The sequence below is a fragment of the Pleurodeles waltl genome, chromosome 7 (assembly GCF_031143425.1).
Source record: "Pleurodeles waltl isolate 20211129_DDA chromosome 7, aPleWal1.hap1.20221129, whole genome shotgun sequence".
Classification (NCBI taxonomy): Eukaryota; Metazoa; Chordata; class Amphibia; order Caudata; family Salamandridae; genus Pleurodeles; species Pleurodeles waltl.
The window spans coordinates 31,695,949-31,719,960 of NC_090446.1; the positions used below are offsets into that span (position 1 = coordinate 31,695,949).

General features: G+C 45.0%; 1 protein-coding gene across 3 annotated transcripts in view; it reads right to left on the minus strand.

The window, feature by feature from the left end:
- The window catches only part of LOC138303588 (C-type lectin domain family 2 member B-like), a 37,310-nt gene extending 14,080 nt beyond the window's left edge, over positions 1 to 23,230 (minus strand). For 2 of the 3 annotated variants that reach the window (XM_069242857.1, XM_069242855.1), the window contains exons 1-2: positions 23,072 to 23,230; positions 8,265 to 8,327 (exon numbers count right to left, since the gene is read on the minus strand). In XM_069242857.1, the coding sequence (XP_069098958.1) occupies positions 8,265 to 8,327; positions 23,072 to 23,225 (217 nt within the window). In that variant the 5' untranslated portion in view covers positions 23,226 to 23,230. The remainder of the gene's footprint in view (positions 1 to 8,264; positions 8,328 to 23,071) is intronic. The other variant, XM_069242856.1, reaches the window with a different exon arrangement.
- Positions 23,231 to 24,012: the final 782 nt, after the last annotated feature.

Sequence of the window (24,012 nt, forward strand, 5' to 3'; positions counted from 1 at the left end):
TTTTCCAAGACTTTCAGCTCCAACTATAGGCTCATGTAACTTCTGCTACGGACCTGTGCCTACAAGGCCCCCCTTTTAGCAGAGTACTTCATGGGCCAATGTTCTGATCACTGTATCAGATGTCCCCTTCTCGCCACTAGCCTTTTGTCCAACATTTTGTGTTACCCTCACACAAGGTTCACATGACTCCTACCTATTCATTAGCATGTCTAAACATCCCAGGCTAAGACCATTCAGCCACGTGTATTACACAGGTATTTGTTACCTGTGTGCTTAACACTTACAATCCCTCTATTTATGATTTGTGGCACCTTCATATTATTTCCTACTATATTGTGCAACAAAACTTCAAATAGTTTGTTTTGGGATGCCTGTGCAAAAAAGAAGTACATTAGAAAAATGAAGTGATATAGGATAGTCAATAAAGAGTTCAGTGAAAAAGTTGAATTTTTTTGGTCTTCTACCCCGACTGTAAACAGAAAGCAGGAGCAGAGAAAAGGATGTAGAGGAGAAAGTGGAACAATGATAAGGAGAAAAGAATGAAAGGGTCAAAGGAGGAGCCTCAGAGCAAGGTAGACGCTTATGGTGGACAGCAGGGAGTGAGGATGAACTAAGGCATATAAGAGAGTGGACTGTGCATGCCAAATAGAAGGAAAGAACTGATTCTTCTGTGGAGCTCACCTAATCACTCAAATAGCAGGAAAAAAGTTAAAAGGCAAAGTCTGAGAAGGATGACAAGATGAGAGGAGAAAATAAGGAGATATACGAGAAAAGGTTTTGTGATCCGATCAAAACATATCCAAGAGAAATTATTTTTGCAACTAAAGACATTCACCATGTTGGTTATATCAGCCAGGTAAATACCAATAGTGTTGAAGATTTCATGGAAACTGTCAGAATGAGTTTGTCAGAACCTGATTCCTTAAAGTATTTTTTTTCTCCAAGATCACATAGAAATAAAAAGTATAATGCTCCGCTCCATAATACATTAGTAAGACCTGCTACTAACTTTTGAACTGACATCAATACACTTTACTCAGGCCTACCAGCAACCACGTTTAGAGGGCAGCAGTTTGTCTGTTACAGGCCTTTTTAAAAGGGAAGTCATGTCAACAAAGCCAGAAGATCTTTTTTGCTACTAGCATCTGAGTGTATCTGGTTTGAATGGCTTAGCCTGCCACATAAGTATTAGATCACATCTTAGGTTTTGAATTGAGTATAATGAGCACCAATAAAATCTTACTGATTGCTCCAACCTCCAGATACCTATATTCGTCCAACAGAGACACATTCCTCTAAATTAGCTACTATCCTGCTGACTGCCCATCCCATCTCTCTCCTCATGTTGCACTTTATTAATGATGCAAATCAGTCAATATGTGTTTATTCCTTAAATATAATAGAAAGGTAATCCTCCATACGCACCTAGCAGTCATGCATACCAGGACAATAACAGCCCCCCTTTATAACATATTCTATGCTATATTTATCCATTATAATGTAGACTTTTAGCACTTCTGAGAGCCATGTGTATCCCCTGAGGCCACCAGCAAAGAAGGTTCCATGTCCAAGTTACCAAATCTCCTCTTCCTTCCTGTTTCCTACTTTTTCTGCTCATGACTGATTCCCTAACATTACTTCCTGCCTCAATTGAAAGTGGGTTGTTCAACACACCTTTGTGTCCCTCATTTTCTGACAAGAGTACATCATTTCATAGCATGGGAGCCATACACCATGTGATTAGATGAGCTTGGGCCAAAAACTAATGGCTTCAGAGCTTACTTTCATTATTTTTAGTCTGGGGAACTTTGCGGGTTCACATTGTTTGGGCTTCATCATTAGAAGATTTCTTTGCTTAGTCATGATGCATGGAAAGGTCAGCCTTTCAAGTGGCTTTTAATGCTTGCATTTGTCCTTTTGCGCACTGTGGCAGTCTGACTTCAAATACAGTGTAGTGCCTAAGGACATTTCTAGAGGCCTGCTAATCACATAATCGAATTCTAACAGTGCCAAAGCAGTATTTTATTCTTCAGTGATAAAACGTTTATGTTGTGTGGGACAAAGTAAAATTGATTTTGCTGCTCACATATTTTAGATGTGTCTAACAGTCATCTGGGTTGCCATATTCCTGAGGAATCCTGAAATTGTTGCATGCATATTAGTCTACACCAATCAGAACTGAGAAGGTAGCATCCAGGCTGTAGACAGAGCACAATGAGAAGAAAAATATGGAGCTGAAAGCTGTGGTACGATAGAGGAGATGGTAACAGGTCTCTGCTGAACTTGCAGAGCTTGCAACATCCCTGCCAGGTTTGAAACCAAAAACTGCAAACTGCAGAAAGTATATGAGAAGGTGGCAGGCCTTCTCATGCTATGCACAGGGGAACTGGAACTTATGCCCTATTCAGATCGGAAAAACTCCTTCTCTACCACGGATCGGAAAACAGAACTGAAGTAACAACCACTTGCTGTTAGAAGCCCATGTTAAATGACTATCATAGTGATATCCCAATCTGCTAACCTGCTGTCTTGTATCCAATTTTTGAGAAAATTACCCTTTTTGCTTGGTCACCTCATATTTTTGTACAGAATTTTATTGCCGATTTTTAGACTGTGTACACTGGGGCACTGCTGTCCAGTGCCCAGGGTATATGCTCTGAACTCTTAATAAAAAATAAGGCCAAAATGGCTAATCCCATATTTCCCTCTCATTTTAGACCATATACCATGGTACTGGGCATGCATGTTGTATTCCTGACTCCACTTCACACATAGCCTGACTGCAGAGTCAAGAGGTTAAGGTGTGAGGAAGGGTATGTTTGGCTTCTTGCACTACCTTGAATGTTCACCATACTTGTTTTGGGATTGTGCATGTGTACATGACTTTTTCCTCTTTTCTGTGTCATCCATGCAGGACAATGCCCATCAGAAAAATGGGATCTGGTGTGCCATCGCCAAGAAAGTGAAGGCCCTGGGGGTTTACAGCCAGAGGTGCATCCACTTTCGAAAGATGTGGGAGGACCTGAGATGATGGGCCCGTAAGGCCGCTGAGGCCCAGCTGGGGATGTCCTACCAAGGACGAAGGGGTGCCTGTCGGACCTTAACCCCCTCTAAAGGTAAAATGCCTCCTAAGAAAACCTAGATGTAGAGTCCTCAACATTGGTACATAGGTGTGCACATTATATTGTGTATATGGACATATTACTCACCTATGTCATCCCTTCTTTACAGTAACATATGATGAAGCATGTGACTGTGTCATATGTGTACCACTATACTGCTCTTAGTACTCTGCTGGTTGTTCCTTGCCACCTACAGATCCATACTCCCAATATCCTAATGGTAAGTTGTCCAGGTCTTGCCCTCTGTCCATTCAAATGCCCATTGACCCATCTGTATGTGCAACATTGAGTTTGACAAGTTCAGTACATGCCTACTATTTCTGAGGTTTCCAGTGAGTGTCAACTTAGCGTGAGGCTGTGATCTCAATCTGACATTTCACATGCCACACTTGCTGCACTTACTCAGATCTGTTAGGAGGTGTCCCCATTGGTAAGCGTGGACATTGGCACATATGATGTTTGCTCAGAATGGACATCCTGTATGTACTAAACCATGTTTGTATAACTAGACTTCTACTGCAACCCATATCATTGATATGAGAGCTCAGTATATTAGTACCATGTACATGTTCTTGGGATGGTAAGTGGCTACACATCAATTTCCTATTGTACTGTGTTGTGGGCATGCTAAATGGGCCACAGCATCTTGGTAACTGGTACAATCTAAACTGGTTTGCCAACATCATGTGTACATTGTTAGGTTCAGACATATATGAACATTGTGATGCAACTTCTACATACTTACTTTTGCTATTGTGGATATGTTTTGTGGGCTTTTGGCATGGAATCATATAGTTTGTACTGACTGAACTGTATTGCAGGTGTGGTATTTCGCCTTGACATGTTGGAATGGTATGTGTAGTCATTCATTTGGCTTGCCTCAAGGTGTATGTCTCTATCATGTTAATCTCAGAAGTGTATTGTGGCATTGCAACGGTCATGTACAGATGAGATTGCTCATGTCACAAGTGTAGATAGTGCTGTCACTTGAATAATGCGCTATTGATGTTGCCACTCATCATGATTAGTTGTACTGTATGTGGCCTTCATGAACATGACCGGTGCACATTATATTTAAGGTGTTGGTACGGTACATGGCCTTGTCTGTGGGTAAATCCTGTGGGCTATGTTCGCCCCTATAAGTGTACATGACTTTGTTTACAGGTGGAGAAAGACTTGGGTAAGTAGCTCCACAAAGTATGTCTCATCCTTTCCTACATGACTATTGGAACATGTGTTGCTGACATGTGTTTAGACTTTATTATACTCCAATTCTTTTGGAGTCAGGTATAGTGGTTGCATGTTTGCAAATATCAATAGTGAAGGTTGTGGACTCTGTGACATGAAATAGCATAGACTTGTATACAACATGCTGTCTTCTGTTTGGCACCTGATGTGGTTTCTTTCTTGGTACATGACATCAGCTAAAAATTGAGGTATGTGTGGATTTTGTGTATGTGATATGTTGAAATTAATGTTACCACTATTTCCCATTGTTTGGTTGTTGGTTCACTGTTGCTGTGGATAGGGACTCAGCTTCATGTTGACAAGTCAGGTTGTCATGGAATGGTTATTGTCATTGCTCTACTGATATGATGGTATAGTAGGTGTGCGATAGGTGGCTTAGTTGGTGTGTGACATTGTTGTAATGTAGGGGTGTAGGTGGTATCCTGTTGTGACATGATGTTGGCACTAACCTCGTTCTACCTGGGGGTGTAGTACAAGTGGATCAGGTCCAGACTATGAGGCCCAAGATTGCCGAGTGTGGCGAAAAACTGGTTTAGTGAGATGTGTCCTGAGCAGGAAAACAGGCCAAGAGTCAAGTACTACTGGATTGGGTAGGACAGCTGCTTGCTACAGGCTTTGAGGTAGCTGCAAGTAAAGTATTTCATGAGTTGCTGTGAAATAAGGCAAACGTTTCATAAATCCCTGTGAATCAACAGCTGTATCATCAAAATGACCACCTCAAACCACTCAGCACAACTTTGGGCCTGGTTTAGAACTTGGCAGGTGCAATTCTCTGCCACAAATGTAACTGATATCCTGTCCACCGTATTACTCCATAGGCTATGATGGGATCATAAAACGGCGGATGGGGTATCTGTCACATTTGTAATGGAGTATTCCCCTCTGCCAAGTTCTAAACCAGGCCCATTATTAGCTGCACTTTACAGTGAAAAGCTTCAACAATGTCTCCCTACTGTAGACAGATGGTGTTTGTCTACTTAGTGTTTTTTAACAGATTTTATCTTGTATTCATAGCTTCACTTTAACTGTGTTTTTAAGTGAATTACAGATTTTTTTTAAAATATATCTTATTGTGTTAGACCCAGTCCAACTCATAACTTTACATAATGGTATACTACATCCAACTTCTTTGACATTACCTTCTCCCTTGGCCCTGCACTTAACCTGATGCAGAGAGCCAACCTGCACCACACAGTTTTCAGGTCACCAACCGAGTGCTGTCTCACCTGTTTCACTTTTTATTATTTTTAGGAGGAGTTTGGGAACATCATTGCAGGTTTGCAAACCCTGTGAGTTTTGAACTCTGCATGAACCTCCTGCAGGATTCGCAAATCCCAGACACAGGTCTGCAAAGACATCAGGGGACAAAAAAAGATCGAGGAGCACTTGTCGTGGGGTTTGTGGACTCTGCGGCAGGGCCTGTGAACCTCGTAACATTACTGCATGACTGCAAACCATGTGGCAAAATCTATATATTTTTTTCTTTTAAAAACCCGGGGATGGCCTTTCAGGCCCCCCGGATGAGCCAGGGGTCATGGGGTGCTTTCTTGATCCCTTGATGACTACTTTACTTGTGTTTTTCAGAACATGGGGACCGAGCCCCATATCCTGTATGGTGGACGCGTAAGATTTTGTTTTAGCTGAAGTCAGCCAATTGGTAGGTTTGGGTTAACGGACATGTTTGCAAAACTGAACTGGATAACAAGGAAAAGGACTCCCTCATTTAATCAAATCATTTTTTTATTTTGGGGTCTACGAATGATTTGCAAACACAGGTTTCCCAACCACTTGTGAACCAATTGTTCAGCTGTCTCAATGTTTTTTGACCTGTTCAAGCCACACAACACATTTTTGTAACACTAATTTCTCTGAAACTATTCAACAGATTTACATCAAACCAAGCAAAGACACTTTCGTGTGCAAAGTTCTAGTTTCATGTCAAGTTTGTATCGGAGAAATGTTGTGTGAAAATCAAAATATACAGGTTGTTCAGATTACCATCTCCAAACTTAAAGTATTCTTTGGGTGCCGAAAATGCAAAACACGTCACGTGCTGTACATTTCCTTTCATCTAAAAGTTCTATTTCTTCTACCATTAAATATATTTTTCTATTCAAAGCTAAAAGTGATACATCTTGAACGGAGGTAGAATGGGCAAGTGAAGGTTATCAGCACAGTACGTTCATTCATTTAAGGCACAGAGAGTCTTCATCAGTGACAGAGATGGATCATATAATTCCTGTCCTTGATTTGACTGAGTATTGGTTATGAAACAAAGGCCCTGGAGAGGAGGGTATTTGCAAAGAATATGGTAGAACATTCGATTTTAATTGTGTTTCCAACTGAAGTAATTTCCCGAATATTTAACCACTCTGTGAAATTGTCTATTCACTGTGTCTTCACACATTACTCCAAGCCCAAGCAGAATGTGGGTTTCAGTCTTGTCATGCCTGTTTTCATATTAGAAATCATAAATGTGGTCAATGGGTATTATTTACCATTTGAGACAAAAACATTCAAAAATGCTGTGTATTTTATAATGTTCGGAGTATGCATCAACAAAAAAAAAATGGAACTAGAAGAAGTCCCAGTTTAAGAACTTCCACAATACAATTCTTTGTGAACAAGTATTAAGATCCGAATTGTTTAAGGGTGTGAGTAACATACGCTTCCATTTGCTGCAGTTTTTAATGCCTGTGTTATTTCTCATGACTACTTACAGGGTGTCATCCATCTGTAGGCACTCTTATGCCACAAGCAAGATAGTTATATGAACTATATACATAAAAAGCAGAATACTAGAAAATAGATATTTAAAACCTGTATCAGTAAAAGGATAAAAAATTAGGGAATTGAATATGGCTAAATATTACATAGGATTCTATAATCCCTGTATAAACTTGTTACTAATTTCTTTAAAATCAACAACGTGATGCACCAAGTTACCGATTTATAAAGAAAAGGTGTCCTTACTCGACTATTATAAGGTAAATACACTCTAATTCTGACGTCACAATGTCTGCTGCCAGAGCTACCAACCAAGGTGAAAGGCAGGTCAGGTCTGGGAGAATATTTGAAGCAGCTGTTTAAACCAACAAACAGAATGCTGCGTTTCTTTTGTCTATTTTATTTTACTAGCTTACGAGGACAAGCAGAGAGAACATTTTTTTTTTTTTAAGAGTTTGCCCTGCTTAGATTGAGAAAAGCTAGAAACGTTCTGCATGTTTCTAAATGCTCCGACTTGCTGCAGGTCTTTTTGATTTTTAAAACTGATTTCTATTGAACTGTTTCTAACATCTGTTTTTAACATATACCTAAATGTTTGTGATGCGCTTAATTTTGCACTAGAGGTTTTATTTTTATACTTTGTTTCCAAACATGTTCGCTCCTTCATATGAGAGATTTTAAGTGATTTGTGGTAAGGTGATAGTGTAACCATGTAGTATAAATAGATAAAATAGCCCTTGGTGTACATGATAAGGATATTGATACTCACCTCCGGAGTCCCATAACCTTATAAAGGAACTCAGACTTTGGCCTTGTTTCTCTATATGGTCATGGAACTTGCAATATCTTTATAATGTATGGAGGGGGGAACTTTATCCTTTATATGTTTGTTCATTACTGTACTTCAGACATAAAACTAGCCAGACAAAGGAAATATCACACACTTTTGCAAGTCAAACATAGACATACCTTTAAAACAACATTATAATGAAGCAAGGAGCTAGACAAGAGCTCCATAAAGAATAAATTTGGAATGAAAGACAGATGTGTGCGATTTGGAAGTCTGTAGAAAAAGTCTGATGAGTAAAAGCAAACACATGGAGAAATGATTTAGTATGTGCTGGAATCAATTACCATATGTTTATGGGATTGTTTCAAAAAGCTTACCTGCGGGCAACACGTTTATTATAAAAGAAATCGCCAATAATTTGACAAGCAGCAAGATCAACACTGAAAATGAAAACAGGGAATATTTGGTAACTTGTATAATTCAAATAAGTAAACTTTGTTTCCAATTCTACAATAGGTTAAAATATTTGCATGCATGGAACAGGTTCTACTTATTCTGTGATACACCAAAAGATGTCCCCCAAGACAAAGAATGTCTCTCTAAGTCTCCCACCATTCAGATACCCAGCACAAGAACAAATATTATGACTTTTAAGTATTTGGGCATCATTTAGGCTAGGAGGGGAATCACTGGAATCCTTCCCTCAAGGACAGCCCTCAGGTCTTTCTAGTAAGCATTGACAGTAATGTCTCCTAGTTATACTGTATGAGTGGGCAAGAGTCTGCCTGACCTACTGTTTTCCTGATCTATTGACTGATGCAAAACTGCCTTGGAAATATCTGTCCAAAAGGAAAATCTGGTTGCCTGGCGATAAACAGCCCAAAATTAATGGTGCATTTCTTGTTTCTCCAAACAACTATCTCATTCTAAAGAAATTCTAGGATATGAGTTTCTTTGGAGATTCATTTTCAAGATACCTATTATTCTAGCATTTTGTTTGATGGAGGGAATCTGTTTATTCAGTGCTCTAAAAAGGATTCCCTTTCCTGGGGTCTGCAAACATGAAGAGATTTTGTTTTGCTAAGCATCAAATATATTTATTTTTCATAATTCCATAGGTGACTTTATTGGTACAGCTCTGTTCTTTTCATATTTACTATTTTATATAGGTGTATGACACCAATCATCCCCACTGAGTATGATGCCCTGTCGTTCTGAAAGAATAGTGGGATATAAGTTTCTTTGAGGATTCATTTTCATGTTAAGTGTTGGAGTTGGGCTGTGAGTGAGTGCATGAGTCTCTGAGTGGGTCTGCTAGTGGGTGTGAGTGTCTGAGTGGGTCTGTGAGTGTGTGTGTGTGTGTGTGTGTGTGTGTCTGAGTAGGTCTGTGATTGGGTACATGAGTCTCTGAGTGCATCTGTGAGTGGGTTCATGAGTGTCTGAGTGAGTCTGTGAGTGAGTGCATAAGTCTGAGTGGGTCTGTGAGTAGGTGTGTGAGTGCCTGTGTGGTTGTGTCAGTAGCTGTGTGAATCTGCCACATAGGAACCTCACCTGCCCTTTTAGCCAACACAAGTCCACAGCTTTGCACAAATTATCTACCCAAGTGGAATTATTTCTGTCACCCTGGGTAAATGTCCAGTCAGCCTCCAGCCTGGCGGACCCGGCGGTCGTAATCCGCAAGGGCAGCACAGCAACCCGGATTACGAGTTCCATTCTGCCAGGATTTCCATGGCGGTTCACACCGCTGTGGAAAAGCTGGCGGTATAGGGATGCTGGGGGCCCCCAGGCACAGAGCTGTCTCGCATTTCACTGCCCATGAAATGCGTGACGGGTGCTGCTGCACCGCCACGTTAAGGCCCTCTTTACCTCGGGCCGGCGGGCGGAAACACTGTTTCCATCCGTCGGCCCTGCGGTGAAGTCGGAATAGGGCTGACGGTGTCCTTTTCTTCAGTGGGACGAAGTCACCAATCCGATCCGACTTTCCTGGAGCCCTCTTCAGATGCGCATCGTACAAGACCTCAGTGAAGAATTCCACATTCTGACTTAAGACGATTTTTTGGGATGAAAATCTTCATCCAGGCCAAAGCTGAATCTTGATCCAACATCCCTGGAGCCTTCCTCGGATACGCTGCGCGGGAAGTCCCGGTCAACTTTTTACCTTCTCATTAAGTCACTTTTTTTATGAGCTTTTTCTCCTCAATGTCAGACGACCCTCCACAGCGAGCCAATTTCGAGTCAACGTCATCGGATTGCCTTTCCAGAAGCCCCCAGTGAATTCCTGGAAGTCTGGGGCTCCGGAGCTTTTCAGCAGGACGAACCCTGCAATTCAGGCTGGGTCACAGTCAATGTAAGCCGGATTGACTCTCGACCCTTTATGGAGCTTTTTTCCAGAAGTTCTCCAACCTTCTCCAAACTTCTTGATCTTCTTCCAGAAGGTCCTTTAGGAGTCTGCAGCTCACCCCAAGGTTCCAGAAGCTCAGAGTTGCTCCTTGAGGGCTAGGACTCCAACTCCCAGAATGCACCTGGTTAAAATCCAAAAAGGACCACTAGCAAATGGTCAGCTGGTCAGTTTCTTTAGATTTTGATGCAGGGGACTCTGGTTAACTTTTTTCCATCTGTAGCAAGCAGGGATTCCCTTCTTGAACCAGTTGAAGTCAGGCAAAGTCCTTTTAGTGGTGAAGCCCAAGTGTGCAGCTGGTGCAGTCCTTCAGAGTGCAGTGTCCAGGTACAGGTCAGGGGTCCAGCAGGGCAGTTCTCCTTCTTGACTTGTTACTGGTAGGGATCTGAGGTGTGGGTCAGCTCTGCCACATTTACCCTTGCTTCTGGGGTAAAAAGCAGAGAGTGACTGTCCAATCACAGGCAGGCCACTACCCCTTTGGATGACCACTTCCTGGGAAATGTGGCAAAAATCAATCCCAGGGAGGAACATTCCTTAAAGATCCAGAATGGCAGAAACTGAATTTTGGAGGTTAGGTCTGGCTGAGCCCACCCACTGGTGTGGCCACAAATCCTAAACATACCCCTCTCCTGTCCTCTCCTAATCTAATCAAGAGGGCACCTGGATGTCTGGGTTTGCAGGAAATGGGGGCGGTCCCGAGCTGCTCCAAATGTCCTTCCCTCCTTTGGAGACCAGTTTGACTGCTCTCCCTACATCCTGTTTCACTATCTGCTGGGGCAGACCTCCTCCCCCAGGCACATCCTTTGTGTTCAGCCCAGGCCACTTCACACCTCATCAAGGCAGACTAGCCAGGTTGCCAGAGGCTGGCCATTCAGAGAAGGGCACTACAGAGCTGAAACTGATAACATTTAGGAAGAGTTTTAAAACTCTTTCCCTGAACTAGTTATATTAAATTCAACAATGGCAAGTTATTGGATTTATTGTAACAATTAATGTGAGACCAAATGTGCCATATCTTGCTCCTTTAGAGACTTTATTAATTAAAATAAAGTCTCCCAATTTTAGCCTATAGAGCCTTGTTGGACCTGGCCTTTTACAGGGTCATCCCCAAACTTTTTGCCTTTTCCTCCTTATTTTTCTGACCCTTGTTGGCTGACGTTATGACTCTGAGCACTTTGTCACTGCTAATCAGTGCTAAAGTGCATGTGCTCTCCCTTGTAAACTTGGTATGATTGGCTTATACCTAATTGGCATATTGAATTATTTAATTTACCGATAAGTCCCTTGTAAAGTGGTATCCCTATACCCAGGGCCTGTAAATTAAATTCTACTAGTGGGCCTGCAGCGCTGCTTGCTCCACCCATTGAAGTAGCTTTTCAAACTTGTTTCAGGCCTGCTGGCGCTGGGCCTGTGTGCGCAGTTTTCTGCCACAGGGACCTGGCATCTAAATGTACTTGCCATGCCCAGAACTCCACTTTTTAGGTTGAGTGTTAGCATTCGACCTGCTGTATACTTTTAAGTATACTATACTCTGAGTTCCAGCATTTTAATTTGTTGGTTCCAGTGTCCTTCAAAAATCCTTGCTTGCTAGTGGTCAGTTCTGCCTCTTTGTCCTGCATTTTTCTCTTTGGGAGCAGCACAAAGTACTGTATAATAACGTTATGTCCTATTTATCTATTCCGTAAGGGACTTTTTGGGGGGGTATTTGCCTGTTTGTCTTACACTGTGGACGCTTGTTCAGTCACTCCTCCCCACCAGCTCTCTCTGTAAACATAAACCAACTGCAGGGGGGGGGGGGGGGCTTTTCCAGGGCCAGCTCGCTCTTTCTCTCTTTCTCTTGTTATTTTCAGTCTGTGTGGCAAGAAAAGTCCAGTCAGTAATTCACAACGCTAAGAGCTCTAACTCGAGCAAACACAAGACCATTGCATTTTCAAATGCTTTTTTTTTTTTTTTACTTTCTGACTAATGTGCTTTTCTGATGGCATTAATTTACAACTCTAACAGCTCTAACTCGAGCAAACACAAGACCCTTGCATTCCAAATGCTTTTTTTCCTTTGTTGCCTGCTCGTGTTAAGTGAACCTTCAGTTTACATTTGCTTTGCTTCAAACAAGGCTGTAAATCAGGCTGTCACAATTTTTCTTCGTGGAGCTAAGTGTGCCTGCATGCAGTCCCTGCTTGTTTTTTTTGGCATGGCTCGGGTATTCAAAATGTTGTGTCTTTTGTCTTGCCGAAACAAACATGGTAGCCATGGATTTTCCGAATGTGCATCATGTACGAAATGCAATCAGACACAGCGGGTTGAGTATTGTGTATTTATGAGAGCACTAGCCATCTTTATAAGGCACCTCCCTCTCTTCACCTCCCCCATCCCTTGAAAGCACACAAACCATAAATGTTAACAAGAGTATTGTAACATTTTCCTATTGGTGGCCTGTTGTCGCTTGAGCACATGCTGCATATGTCTGAGAATCACCTGACCCGTGTTTTTGCAGACAGATCTACTGTATATAGCACAATCGGGATGAGCAAGTAACTCCAATCTAGGAGGTAATGAGTTCTAGGCTGAGGTCAGCGGAATCACATTATTTGGTTATTTACATCTGGTAAATAACTTTTGTGGTTGTGGCCTCGTTATTGAAGTTTTTTCTTTTTTAAATATGCTGTGTGGCTCTTGATTTTGAAGTGTTTCTTGTAACGTCTTTGACAGTACAAACACATTAGTATTTTGCTCTTATGTGGTCAACCTAGAATAATGAACTTGTGTAAGGAAGCCAGACTGTAACTTGACTTTGAAGTGCTCTTAGTAACGCCTTCGGCAGTAGCAAATATACATGTATTTCGCCCTCATGGTGCTAATCTTGAGTAATGCACAGATGTATAGCTACCGCACTCGTTTGGATGTAGCATAATGGTGTAGGATGGGCACTTCCTATCCTGGAGGCGGGGAGTTCTAGGTTGCAGTCAGTTTGATAAATAATAGTGTTCATTTTTCAGTGGAATTTATTTTCATTTAATGTGGCTTTTTGATTTTACTGTATAGGTTTTTATTAACCTTTGAATTTGTAATTAAGTAACAGGGAGCTAATGTTCCTTGCTTATATTTTTGGTGTAGAGTGTATTATGGAACAGTTGCTCAGTGTGTTTTCAAGCTGTGTGTTCCACGCTGGGATTTACCAATTGCATCCTAGTAGCATTTGGTTTGAATTAGCCTTAGCGTAAGATTTACGAGCTACTCAGATAAGACCAATGATGAGTCTTCTAACCATTAATCTACACTGTTTAAACGGGTCTTTGAGCTTGTTGTGGTTTTTGTATCATTCATCTCAGAGGTTTGTGCAACAATGCTATGTTCTACTTTGGAGGTAAATATTCGGGTGCAGTGGTTCTTTGGAGTATCGGTTTAATTGATTATTTGTGCCCGTTATATGTTGAATTTTGTTGCTATCACCACGAACGGATGTAGTTTTCTTGTGGGTTAATTATGAAGGGGTGAGTCCTCGTGTTGGTCAATAACTTTTTAAGTGTATTTGAGGTTTGGGTCTGTTGATACGTCATTTGTTGTATTATCTTTCTGGCCAGAACCATTCCGAGTGATTCATTTTTATGTGGGGCAGTACACCCATTCAATTCCACAAAAGAGAGGAGTCATCATTATTGATGAACTAGATGCAGCACGGTGAAACTGAATGTTATTAGGGTCGAGCGCGCAAGCGCTCTAGCCTGTTGTAATCTCTCTGTGGGCTTTTAACCACGCCTATCCTTGCTATTTGTTGTTTGTTGTGCTTGTTTTACATGCTTCATTTTTATTAGTGCATTTTGTGAAATGTCCATCCATTGTGTGCCGAGTTACCTCCCACAGGTGATTTCACTAAGTGAACATTCCTATTGGCCATCGCACTATGTCACGCTTCCTCCTGTTACAGCGTGTGATGGCCTCTCCTCCAGTTTCGGTTTGCCTTTCATCCCAGCTGCGATCCTTTCTAGACATTCACTCAGGGAGCCAATAACTCTTGCGCTCACACTCTCAGAGGCCGCAGCGCTTTGAATCGGCTTGTTCCTTTTGTGTCTCCTTCACACTCATGGCGTGGTGCTTTGAATCGTCTTGCTTATGTGAAACTATTTTACTTTTACTTTTCAATTTATGTGGCAAGAAAAGTCTGGTTATTAGTTTACAACGCTAATAGCTCTAACTTGAGCAAAGGCGAGACCCATTGCATTGCAAATGCTTGTTACTACATGTAAGTCACCCCTAAGGTATGCCCTAGCTATCCCTGTGGGCAGGGTGCCATGTATGTAGAAGGCAGGACATGTGCCTAGTAATGTGGCCTGTCCTGGTAGTGACAAACAGCCTGTTTGGTGTCTCACTGCTGTGAGTGCTGCCTTCTCATAGGATTGCATTGGAAATGCCCTGCCTTATGTGTAATGGGTATTGTCTGATTTATGAGGGACAGCATAGGCATGTTTTGGTATGGTTGTAATGGTAGTGAGAAATGCTGCTTACTGGTGTAGGTGACTTTTTTATTACTATTACAGAAATGCCACTTTTAGAAAGTGAGCATTTTTCTGTGCTTATGACTTTGGTGTTTTGCAGCTTGACTCTAATCCACGTCTGGGCAGCGTGACAGTTTGGCTTTGTGCATTCGTTTCAGACAACCTGTACACAGGGAGGGTGGAGGTGTCACAGAGGTGCATCTACACACTGAATAATCTTCCTGGGCTGAGAGAAGAGAAAGGTGGGGCACACCTGCATTTGTAAAGGCTGTGCACTGGCCTCACACAATAGGGTCGTTAACCCCCCACTGATGTTTGGAGCCTGTGCTGGAGGGGAAAACAGGGCACTCCCAGAACCAGTTGTAACATGGTTGGAACCTCCTCTCCCCCTCATTGTAAAACACACTGTAAACTGAGTATAAGTACAGGGGAATTTTCCCCACAATTTAGACTTGAAGAGACTTACTTGAAACTGGACACAGGATGCTGCTGAATGGACTCACCAGGACCCACCTTGGACTGCTGCTGCTGTGCTGACCTGTGACCTGTCTGGTCACTAGGAGGAACTGCCACCATCTGCATCCCTTGTGCTGGCCTGCTGCTGGGCCTGCTAGCCCTGTGCTTTCCCTCTTTCTTGTCTCCAGGGGCAGGGTGCTGTGGCTCCTGTCCCTTGAAACTGCATCCAGCAGGAGTGCTTCATCACCCCATAAAGCGCATGGAGGACGCTTTTCTGTGCTTACATATGGCCTGCTGAATCAGTTTCAAGTGCCTTGAAAGTGCTTCCCTTGTGGTGCTGTGCGCTTGGGGAAGTGCATTCTTTAATCCCCAAAATCATCGCCGCAACCCAGGCGTCATAAATGTCCAAAGCGCGAGTGACGCGCTGTTCCCGGGACCCCTGGGACACCTTCATTTGCGAAAGAGGAGCGAGTGCACTCCTACCGTGCCCCCGGGGCACCAGCCTACCTCTACTTTGGGCCGAATCACTGCTGCGTCCAGATAGGAGGCAGGCGAGTGCCCACTTACGGCCTCACGAGGGAGGAAGAACTCGTCGGACATCTACTCCAGATCCCAGGGCCGCCCGGAGAGCAGGATGCGGGGAGGTGAGGGGAGGACCCCTCTCCCCCGGGCGCTTCCACAGGAGCAGGAAACTCCAGCGATTTGGTTTTTGCTCACGGTGGAGGGTGGGTGGGGTGGAAGCCTCATCAGAGGCTCCCCGCGCCTCTAAGCCCCCAAGTGCTGTGTACTTTGACCCACCTCTGGAGGGTCAGTTGAGGCCTGGGAGGGCCCTCTGAAATTGCAGGTCCCAGGAGGGGCCCCGACTTACAACCCTGAGGGGGAGCGTACTGCCCTCTCCCTGCAGGATCAACACACAGCCCCTGTTGCACAGGGAGCACGTTTGTTGTGTGTGTTGTGCAAAAGCATTACACATTGCCATTGCTCGTGCCAAGCAACCAAGGGGGTGAGCAGGGGTTATCTTGGACATGTAACTCCCTTGCCCTGACTAGAGTGGGTGGGTTCTGCCTGGCTTAGGTGATTACCCTAGACAACCAGAAACCCCATTTCTAACAAGCCTATTCACTACAGTGGGGGAAAACAAATTTGGCTATTTTATCTCACCAGGGCTTATAAAACAATGTTTATAAGGTCCCTGCTTATAGTTACATGGCACCCAACCCTAGGGGCACTTAGGGCACACCATAGGAGTGACTTATATGTAAAGATAAGGTAGTTTATAGACTTTGGAAGTTCTTTTAATTCCAAAGTTTTTGGTTATTTGGGGTGAATCAGTTTAGAAGAAATTAAAGGAAATCCAAATTTGGATATCTGAGGTTGCGAAGACATTGCAAATCATATTGAACTCCTGCAGGGAAAATCAGAGCTTGGATTGGCTGCCAACACTTCAACCAGGAAGTGGTGGCAGCCATTTGGCAGTCATTTTGGGACTCAGCTTCAGCCGAGTCCCACAGAACAAAACTTTTGAAAAAAGGAAAAGGGGTTCGGGGTAGGGACACCCTGACCCCTTAGCTTTGGTGGTGGGGTCCCAGAGGGGCCCAGCCAGGGCAAACAAAGCACGTTTAAAAAAAAAATTTTTACTACGAATTCATGACGTCGTTCCAAATTCATGGTACAAATTTAAAAAACAAAACAGGAGTGCTGTCTCCTACACTTGTTTGATTAAAGCCCCAGGGTGGAAAAGGTCTGTGGGGCGTGTTTAAAACAAAGGAGTGGGCCCATGGGCTTACTTCTGCCACAGGTACCTCCACCACCCCGGGGCTTAATTGTTATTCTATGTGGGGGACCGCACAGCCCCCACAGCCCGGGGACCGCCACCTCGCTGGGGCTTAATGCTAATTGAATACAGGGGTGCACCCCCCCTGCAGCCCTGGGGACCACCATCTCCCCAGGACTGTATAGTTTGGAGGGGGGCCTCATGGAGCCAATAATGGCCCTGGGGACCGCCACGCCCCAGGGCTGGCTCCTGTTCTGTCCTGGGGTGCCCACCCCTGGTACACCGCTGTTTGCTCTCACTTGGCAGGAGTTTGCTCTGACTTTACGGCAGCTGTCAAACACTCCACTTGAAGCAAGTGACAGCTGTCAAACAGCTCTTACTTGCTGTGAGGCAGAGGAAACAATTGCTCTCACAGACAGGGAGGTGCATCTTTAGCAGCTCCCTCTCTGAGCCAGCTGGGGCTGTGATGGGCTTCAGGCTCCCCCGCGGTCCCCCCTCCAACCCTGTAGGAGGCTGGCCTGGCTTATAGTGGGTACATGATGGTACTTACACCTAGTGCCAGGTCCAGTTATCCCTTATTAGTAGTGTTCTAGTAGATTAGGCTGATAGAGGTAGCTATAGCAGAGCAGCTTAGGCTGAACTAGGAGACATGCAAAGCTCCTACTATACCACTTATATCATATAGCACTATGTCATAAGAATCACAATACTCAGAGTTACTAAAAATAAAGGAACTTTATTTAAGTGACAATATGCCAAAAATATCTCAGAGGATATACTCCCTTAGGAGGTAAGTAAAATACACAAAATATACACACAAACCAAAATCAGGTAAGTAAACAGTTAGGAAAATAGTGCAAACACTGTAGACTGCAATAGGCCTAGGGGCAACACAAACCATATATTATGAAAGTGGAATGCGAACCACAAATGGACCCCTAGGCTAGTGTAGTGTGTAGAGGGTCGCTGGGAGTGTAAGAAAACACTAAGGATGTCAAAGATACCTCACCCCAAGACCCTGGAAAATAGGAGTAAAGTACTACTATTTCCCCAGAAACACACTAAACTCGTGATAGAGGATTTTGCAAAGACCATAACAGACTGCAACGCACTGAAGACGGATTCCTGGACCTGAGGACTGGCAAAGGAAGGGGACCAAGTCCTAGAGTTGTGAAAGTGTCCGGGGGTGGGGGGCCGGAGCCCACTAACCCCCGGATGAAGGTGCAAAATGGCTGCCTCCGGATGGAAGAAGCTGAAGATTCTCCAACAACAAAAGGTGCTAGAAACTTCTCCTTCGTGCAGAATATGTCCCACGGAGTGGTGGAGGATGCAGAGTTGTTTCTTTGACAAAAGGCTGCAACAGTCTGCTAGCTGCAAGAGTTGTGGTTGAAGAAAAAGGGTGCTGCCCAGGCCCAGGAAGGACCAGGATGTCACCACTTGGGAGAGGAGACAGAGGGGGCCCTCAGCAACGTAGAGAGCCCATGCACAAGAAGGTAGCACCTGCAGAAGTACTTGAACATGGGTTCAAGAAGTTTGAACATGGCAGTAGTCTCAACACTGCAAAAGAGGGTCCCACGAAGCCGGAGGTCAACTCAGGGAGTTGAGCAATGCAGGACAGAGTGCTGGGGACCTGGGCTTGGCTGTGCACGAAGGATTCCGTGGAAATGTACACAGGAGCCCTAGCAGCTGCAGTTCACGGGGTGCACAGGATTACTGTCTGGAGAGGGGAGGCAAGGACTTACCTCCTCCAAATTTGGACAGTTGGACCACTGGACAGTCTGGGTCATTTGGGTCTACCACCTGTGTTCATATGCTCGACAGGATGAGAGGGGTCCCAGAGTACCAGAGACGCTGACGTTTGGTGCCTGCTGAAGCAGGGGGAAGATTCTGTCGACCCACAGGAGATTTCTTTGTGGCTTCCAGTGCAGGATGAAGGCAGGCAGCCCCCAGAGCATGCACCACCAGCAAACAGTGGAGAAAGCCGGCAGGATTAGGTGCTACAATATTGCTGGTAGTCTTCTTGCTACTTTGTTACAGTTTTGCATGCATCCTGGAGCAGTCAGCTGTCGATCCTTGGCAGAAGTCGAAGAGTGAGGTGCAGAGGAACTCTGGTGAATTCTTGCAGGTCGTTATTTGAGGAAAAGCCCAAAGGACAGACCCTAAATAGCCCTCAGAGGAGGATTGGCCACCTAGTCAGGCAAGCACCTATCAGGGGGGGTCTCTGATGTCATCTGCTGGCACTGGCCACTCAGAGGCCTCCAGAGTGCCCTCACACCTCTGGATCCAAGATGACAGAGGTCTGGGACACACTGGAGGAGCTCTGGGCACCACCCCTGGGGAGGTGATGGACAGGGGAGTGGTCTCTCCCCTTTCCTTTGTCCAGTTTCGTGCCAGAGCAGGGACTGGGTGTTCCCTCAACCGGTGTAGACTGGCTTATGCAAGGAGGGCACCATCTGTGCCCTTCAAAGCATTTTCAGAGGCTGGGAGAGGCTACTCCTCCCTAGCCCTTAACACCTATTTCCAAAGTGAGAGTGTGTAACACCCTCTCTCAGAGGAAATTCTTTGTTCTGCCTTCCTGGGCTGGGCTGCCCTGACCCCAGGAAGGCAGAACCCTGTCTGTGGGGTGGCAGCAGCGGTAGCCAGCAAAAAAACCCCAGAGAGCTGGTTTGGCAGTACCCGGGGTCCATAGTGGAGCCGCTGGGATGTATGAAATTGACACCCCAATACCAGATTTGGCATGGGGGGGGGCAATTCCATGATCTTAGACATGTTACATGGCCATATTTAGAGTTACCATTGTGAAGCTACATATAGGAATTGACCTATATGTAGTGCACGTGTGTAAAGGTGTCCCCGCACTCACATAGTCTGGGGAAATAGCCCTGAACTATGTGGGGGCATCTTTGCACTACACTTAGTAACTTTGCACCTAACCTTCAGCAAGTGAAGGCTAGACATTTAGGTGACTTATAAGTTACTTAAGTGCGTTGAAAATGGCTGTGAAATAACGTGTGCGTTATTTCACTCAGGCTGCAGTGGCAGGCCTGTATATGATTTGTCTGAGCTCCCTATGGGTGGCAAAAGAAATGTTGCAGCCCATAGGGATCTCCTGGAACCCCAATACCCTGGGTACCTAGGTACCATATACAAGGGGATTATAAGGGTGTTCCGGTGTGCCAATTAGAATTGGTAAAAATGGTCACTAGCCTATAGTGACAATTTTAAAGGCAGAGAGAGCATAAGCACTGAGGTTATGATTAGCAGAGCCTGAGTGACACAGTTAGTCACTACACAAATACACACATTCAGGCCACAAACTATGAGCACTGGGGTCCTGGCTGGTAGGATCCCAGTGAGACAGGCAAAAACAAACTTACATACATGTAAAAATGGGGGTAACATGCCAGGTAAGATGGTACTTTCCTACAGCCCCCCCCCCCTCAATGCACCCAGATGACATGGCTGAGGGATGGAGCCCCTGGAGCTGAGATCGGCCTGGAGAGGGGGGTGCCTGTGGCCCCCCTCAAATTTTTTTATATTTAGGTGGGGCCCTGGGGGATGGAGTTCCCGGGGTTGAGATCGGCATGGGGAAGGGGGCTGTGCAGCAACCTCCCCCCCCAAAAAAAAAAAAAAAATGTGAAGGCTGGGGGATGGGCCCCCCCTTCCCCACAAACTATTTTTAGAAGGCTGGGCCCCGGGGGATTGGGTATCCGGGGCTGAGATTGGCCCAGGGAGGTTGACCACACGGCCCCCCCTCGCCCAAAGAAATAAATATATGAACACTGGTCCACAGGGGATAGGGTCCCCGGACTGAATTTGGCTGGTGAGGAACGTTCGGCATCCACTCCTCCAAAAAAAAAAAAAAAAAATTAGAAGGCTGGGGGATGGTGTCCTGTGGCCAAAATCAGTGGGGGGGGGAGGGGGCCATGTGGTATGGCCAAAGGCTGTGAGCAGTGGGGTTGGATAGTTATTGAGTGTTGGTCGCAGGCGCTGCGGACAATTTCTGCTCTACACAGGCAGAGGCCGTGCGTGGCGGTGGTTGGAATAATGTATAGTCATGAAAATTAGTTTACATTAAAAATATAGAAATTCTCTGAAAAAAACAAAACAAAGGGAACAGGGATATTATAGTTGGGCTCATATTTTAAACGTACAAAACCATAGAAATGTAGCTGTTATAATTAGTTATTGCAAGTTACTATAACTCGTTCCCTAAGGTTAACTATAACTCGCCATGAACTGCTAATTACCCCACAAATTACTGCACTCATGACATCTTTGATAACATCATTGATAATACATGTAATATTTGCAGTAAATGTTTTGACAAAAAAACTTCTTGGCAAGTTATAGTTATCTTAGGGCACCAGTTGTAGTTACTTGAGATAACTCTTAACTATAACAGCTGAATTTATTTGGTTTTGTATGTTTGAAATATGAGCCTAACTATAACGTCCCTGTAGCCTTTTGTTTTTTCGGGGGGTATATATATATATATATATATATATATATATATATATATATATATATATATATTATTATTTTTTTACTTTAAAGCGTTTACCATATTTTTCATGTAATTTATTGCATGATTTATATCTTTTGTTGACTCGCTCTCTGTTTTGGCTCTTAGAGGCAAGCAAGACACCCCTCACCCTTTATAGGGCTCAGTCCTCTCCACACACACATTTAGGGGGTTATTACAACTTTGGAGGTGGTGTTAATCCATCCCAAAAGTGACGGTAAAGTGACGGATATACCACCAGCCGTATTACGAGTCCATTATATCCTATGGAACTCGTAATACGGCTGGTGGTATATCCGTCACTTTACCGTCACTTTTGGGACGGATTAACACCTCCTCCAAAGTTGTAATAACCCCCTTAGTGCCTCCTACGCCCTTTGTATTGCCACCTAATTCCACTGGAGCGAGGGCTCGCTTAGAAGTAGAAAAAGAAAATTGTTTATTTCGCAAGTTCTTTCTGAACATACGTGCGGTGTGTCCAGAACGGGGATGGCCCTTCTAGCAGGTCACGTGATTGCCATGAACTGGCAGGAACCAGGGCTTTTCTCTGATTGGCCGCCAGTTATCCTGCCTGTTCGTGGAGGCTCATCCAGCTCACGAATGATGGTCAACTGATGCTGAAAAAGCGCCTGTCAATGTCCGACAGTCAGCATCGCTGGGAGCCAGGGGCCTCTAGTAACACCCCTGGGCCCGGCGCCACTGCACCTGCTGCACTAGTGATGAACGCCCCTGTGCTGGTGACTGTTCTATTCGGGTACACTGGACTCTTACTTGCTCTCCACCACTTCTTGACGACCAAGCCTAGATGTCCCAGCAGCGAGGTCTCCTCTTCCGTGCTGGGACCGGGCTCCTCCGAGGCGCTCCTGGGGCTCTCCCGGCTGAGTGAATGTCCAGGGGGGGGCGCATTCTTCTCCAACGCACTCGGAAGCCTCTTCCTCGCGGAGGACCCTGGGCCATCGCTTAGGCTCCGCCTGGGTCTTCGGGGAGTCTGAGTCGACGGGGTCCCACCTGAAGATGGAAGGAAGACAGAATCTTCGCCGCCTGGTGTCGTCGACAAAGAGTCAGTGTCGGTCTCCATTCTGTGCCTTGTGTGATCTTGGGCAAAATCACAGCAGCGCCCTGGGCTTCTGGTACTCCGCCTATCAAAAGTGGGAGTACTTAGAAAACAATTCCACACACACTTGAACCGATTGCAGGGTCTGAATTCATTGCCAGCAACAAGGAGCCCCTGGAAGCCGGGGATTTTAACTTGCGCAGAAAATGCGGCATCCGCGAAGACTGGGCAGAGCTTGGTACCCGTGGGCAGGTTCTGCGTCGATGGATAGTGAGTGGGGCACCCTCTCCAGTGCCCGGGGGTCACCAGATCCCAGTGGGGGCTTCCCTTCTATGGCTGAAGGGTGTCAGATTCCGTCTGGTCGGTTGCTGAACAACAACATCGCAGTTTCACAACAAAGCCCAAGAAGTTGTACGTTTCTATCTGCACCTTGAATCAGCGCAAACTGTAATCCTTACCACGTGACCCCAGATGCTGCACTTACCGCGGTACCAGTCGGGTGACACCTTCCTCACAAGCTGGTTGGCGCCCGCTACAGCGCCGCGAAGCCCTGGTGTGCTGCAGCGGCTGTTCATTAAGACTAAAGGTGGCTTTTTTTCGTGGCTCCTTCTGTGGCAGGCGCAGGGCGAGCTAAACATGTTTTCTTTTGTTTATATGTGCAAGGCGTGCTCGGGCCTTCACCTGCCTGTTCTGACTGTGCAGACAGACTGTATTTGCCTCTTAGTCCACTTCATAGGTGATGACGATGAGGCAACACCGCCTTTTATAAGGCGCACGATTGCCCTGTGAGGTAGCTCTGGGGATCAGCTTCCAATTTATTGGGAAAGCTAAACATATAAGGGGAAGATTATGAAGGGGAGAGGAACATTGTGCAAAAAGCAAGAAAAAGAGCGCTGCTTGCACGGAGCGAGAGACAGAAGGTTCCAGTGTGTGGGATAGATGTAAGAGAAGGCCGGACCACCTAATCTGGAGCAGCGAGTCTTAGGGGCCACCGGCACTTATTTTTCTGCCTCAAGGATTTACTGCGAGCAAAACACTTGGGAAACAGAAAAAAAAACAAAAAGCTCCACAAAGGGAGAAAGCAGAAACCCGCAAGAGTGAGCTGAAGGGGCAGAAAGTAGCTGTAAATGAATTAAAGAGGTCCGAAATGGCTTTAGGATTACTCTGCCTCGGTATTCTGTGCTGGCACATTTAATTGTAGCGGCCGCGTGTTTCAGTGGAGAGCTTTGGGCATCAGCACGTTTTTATTTACAAATGAAGCACTGCGCGCAGCAGTATTTAAAAAAGTGAACTTGGGAGATGGGGTTGTGCGGGGGCACAAAATGTGGCAGGAAGTATAGAATCACTGACTGCTCAGGGATTTTCCTCAGGTTGAGGCAGAAACACAATTGTTCTCCATGATCAGTAGGTGAGGACAGCCCACTC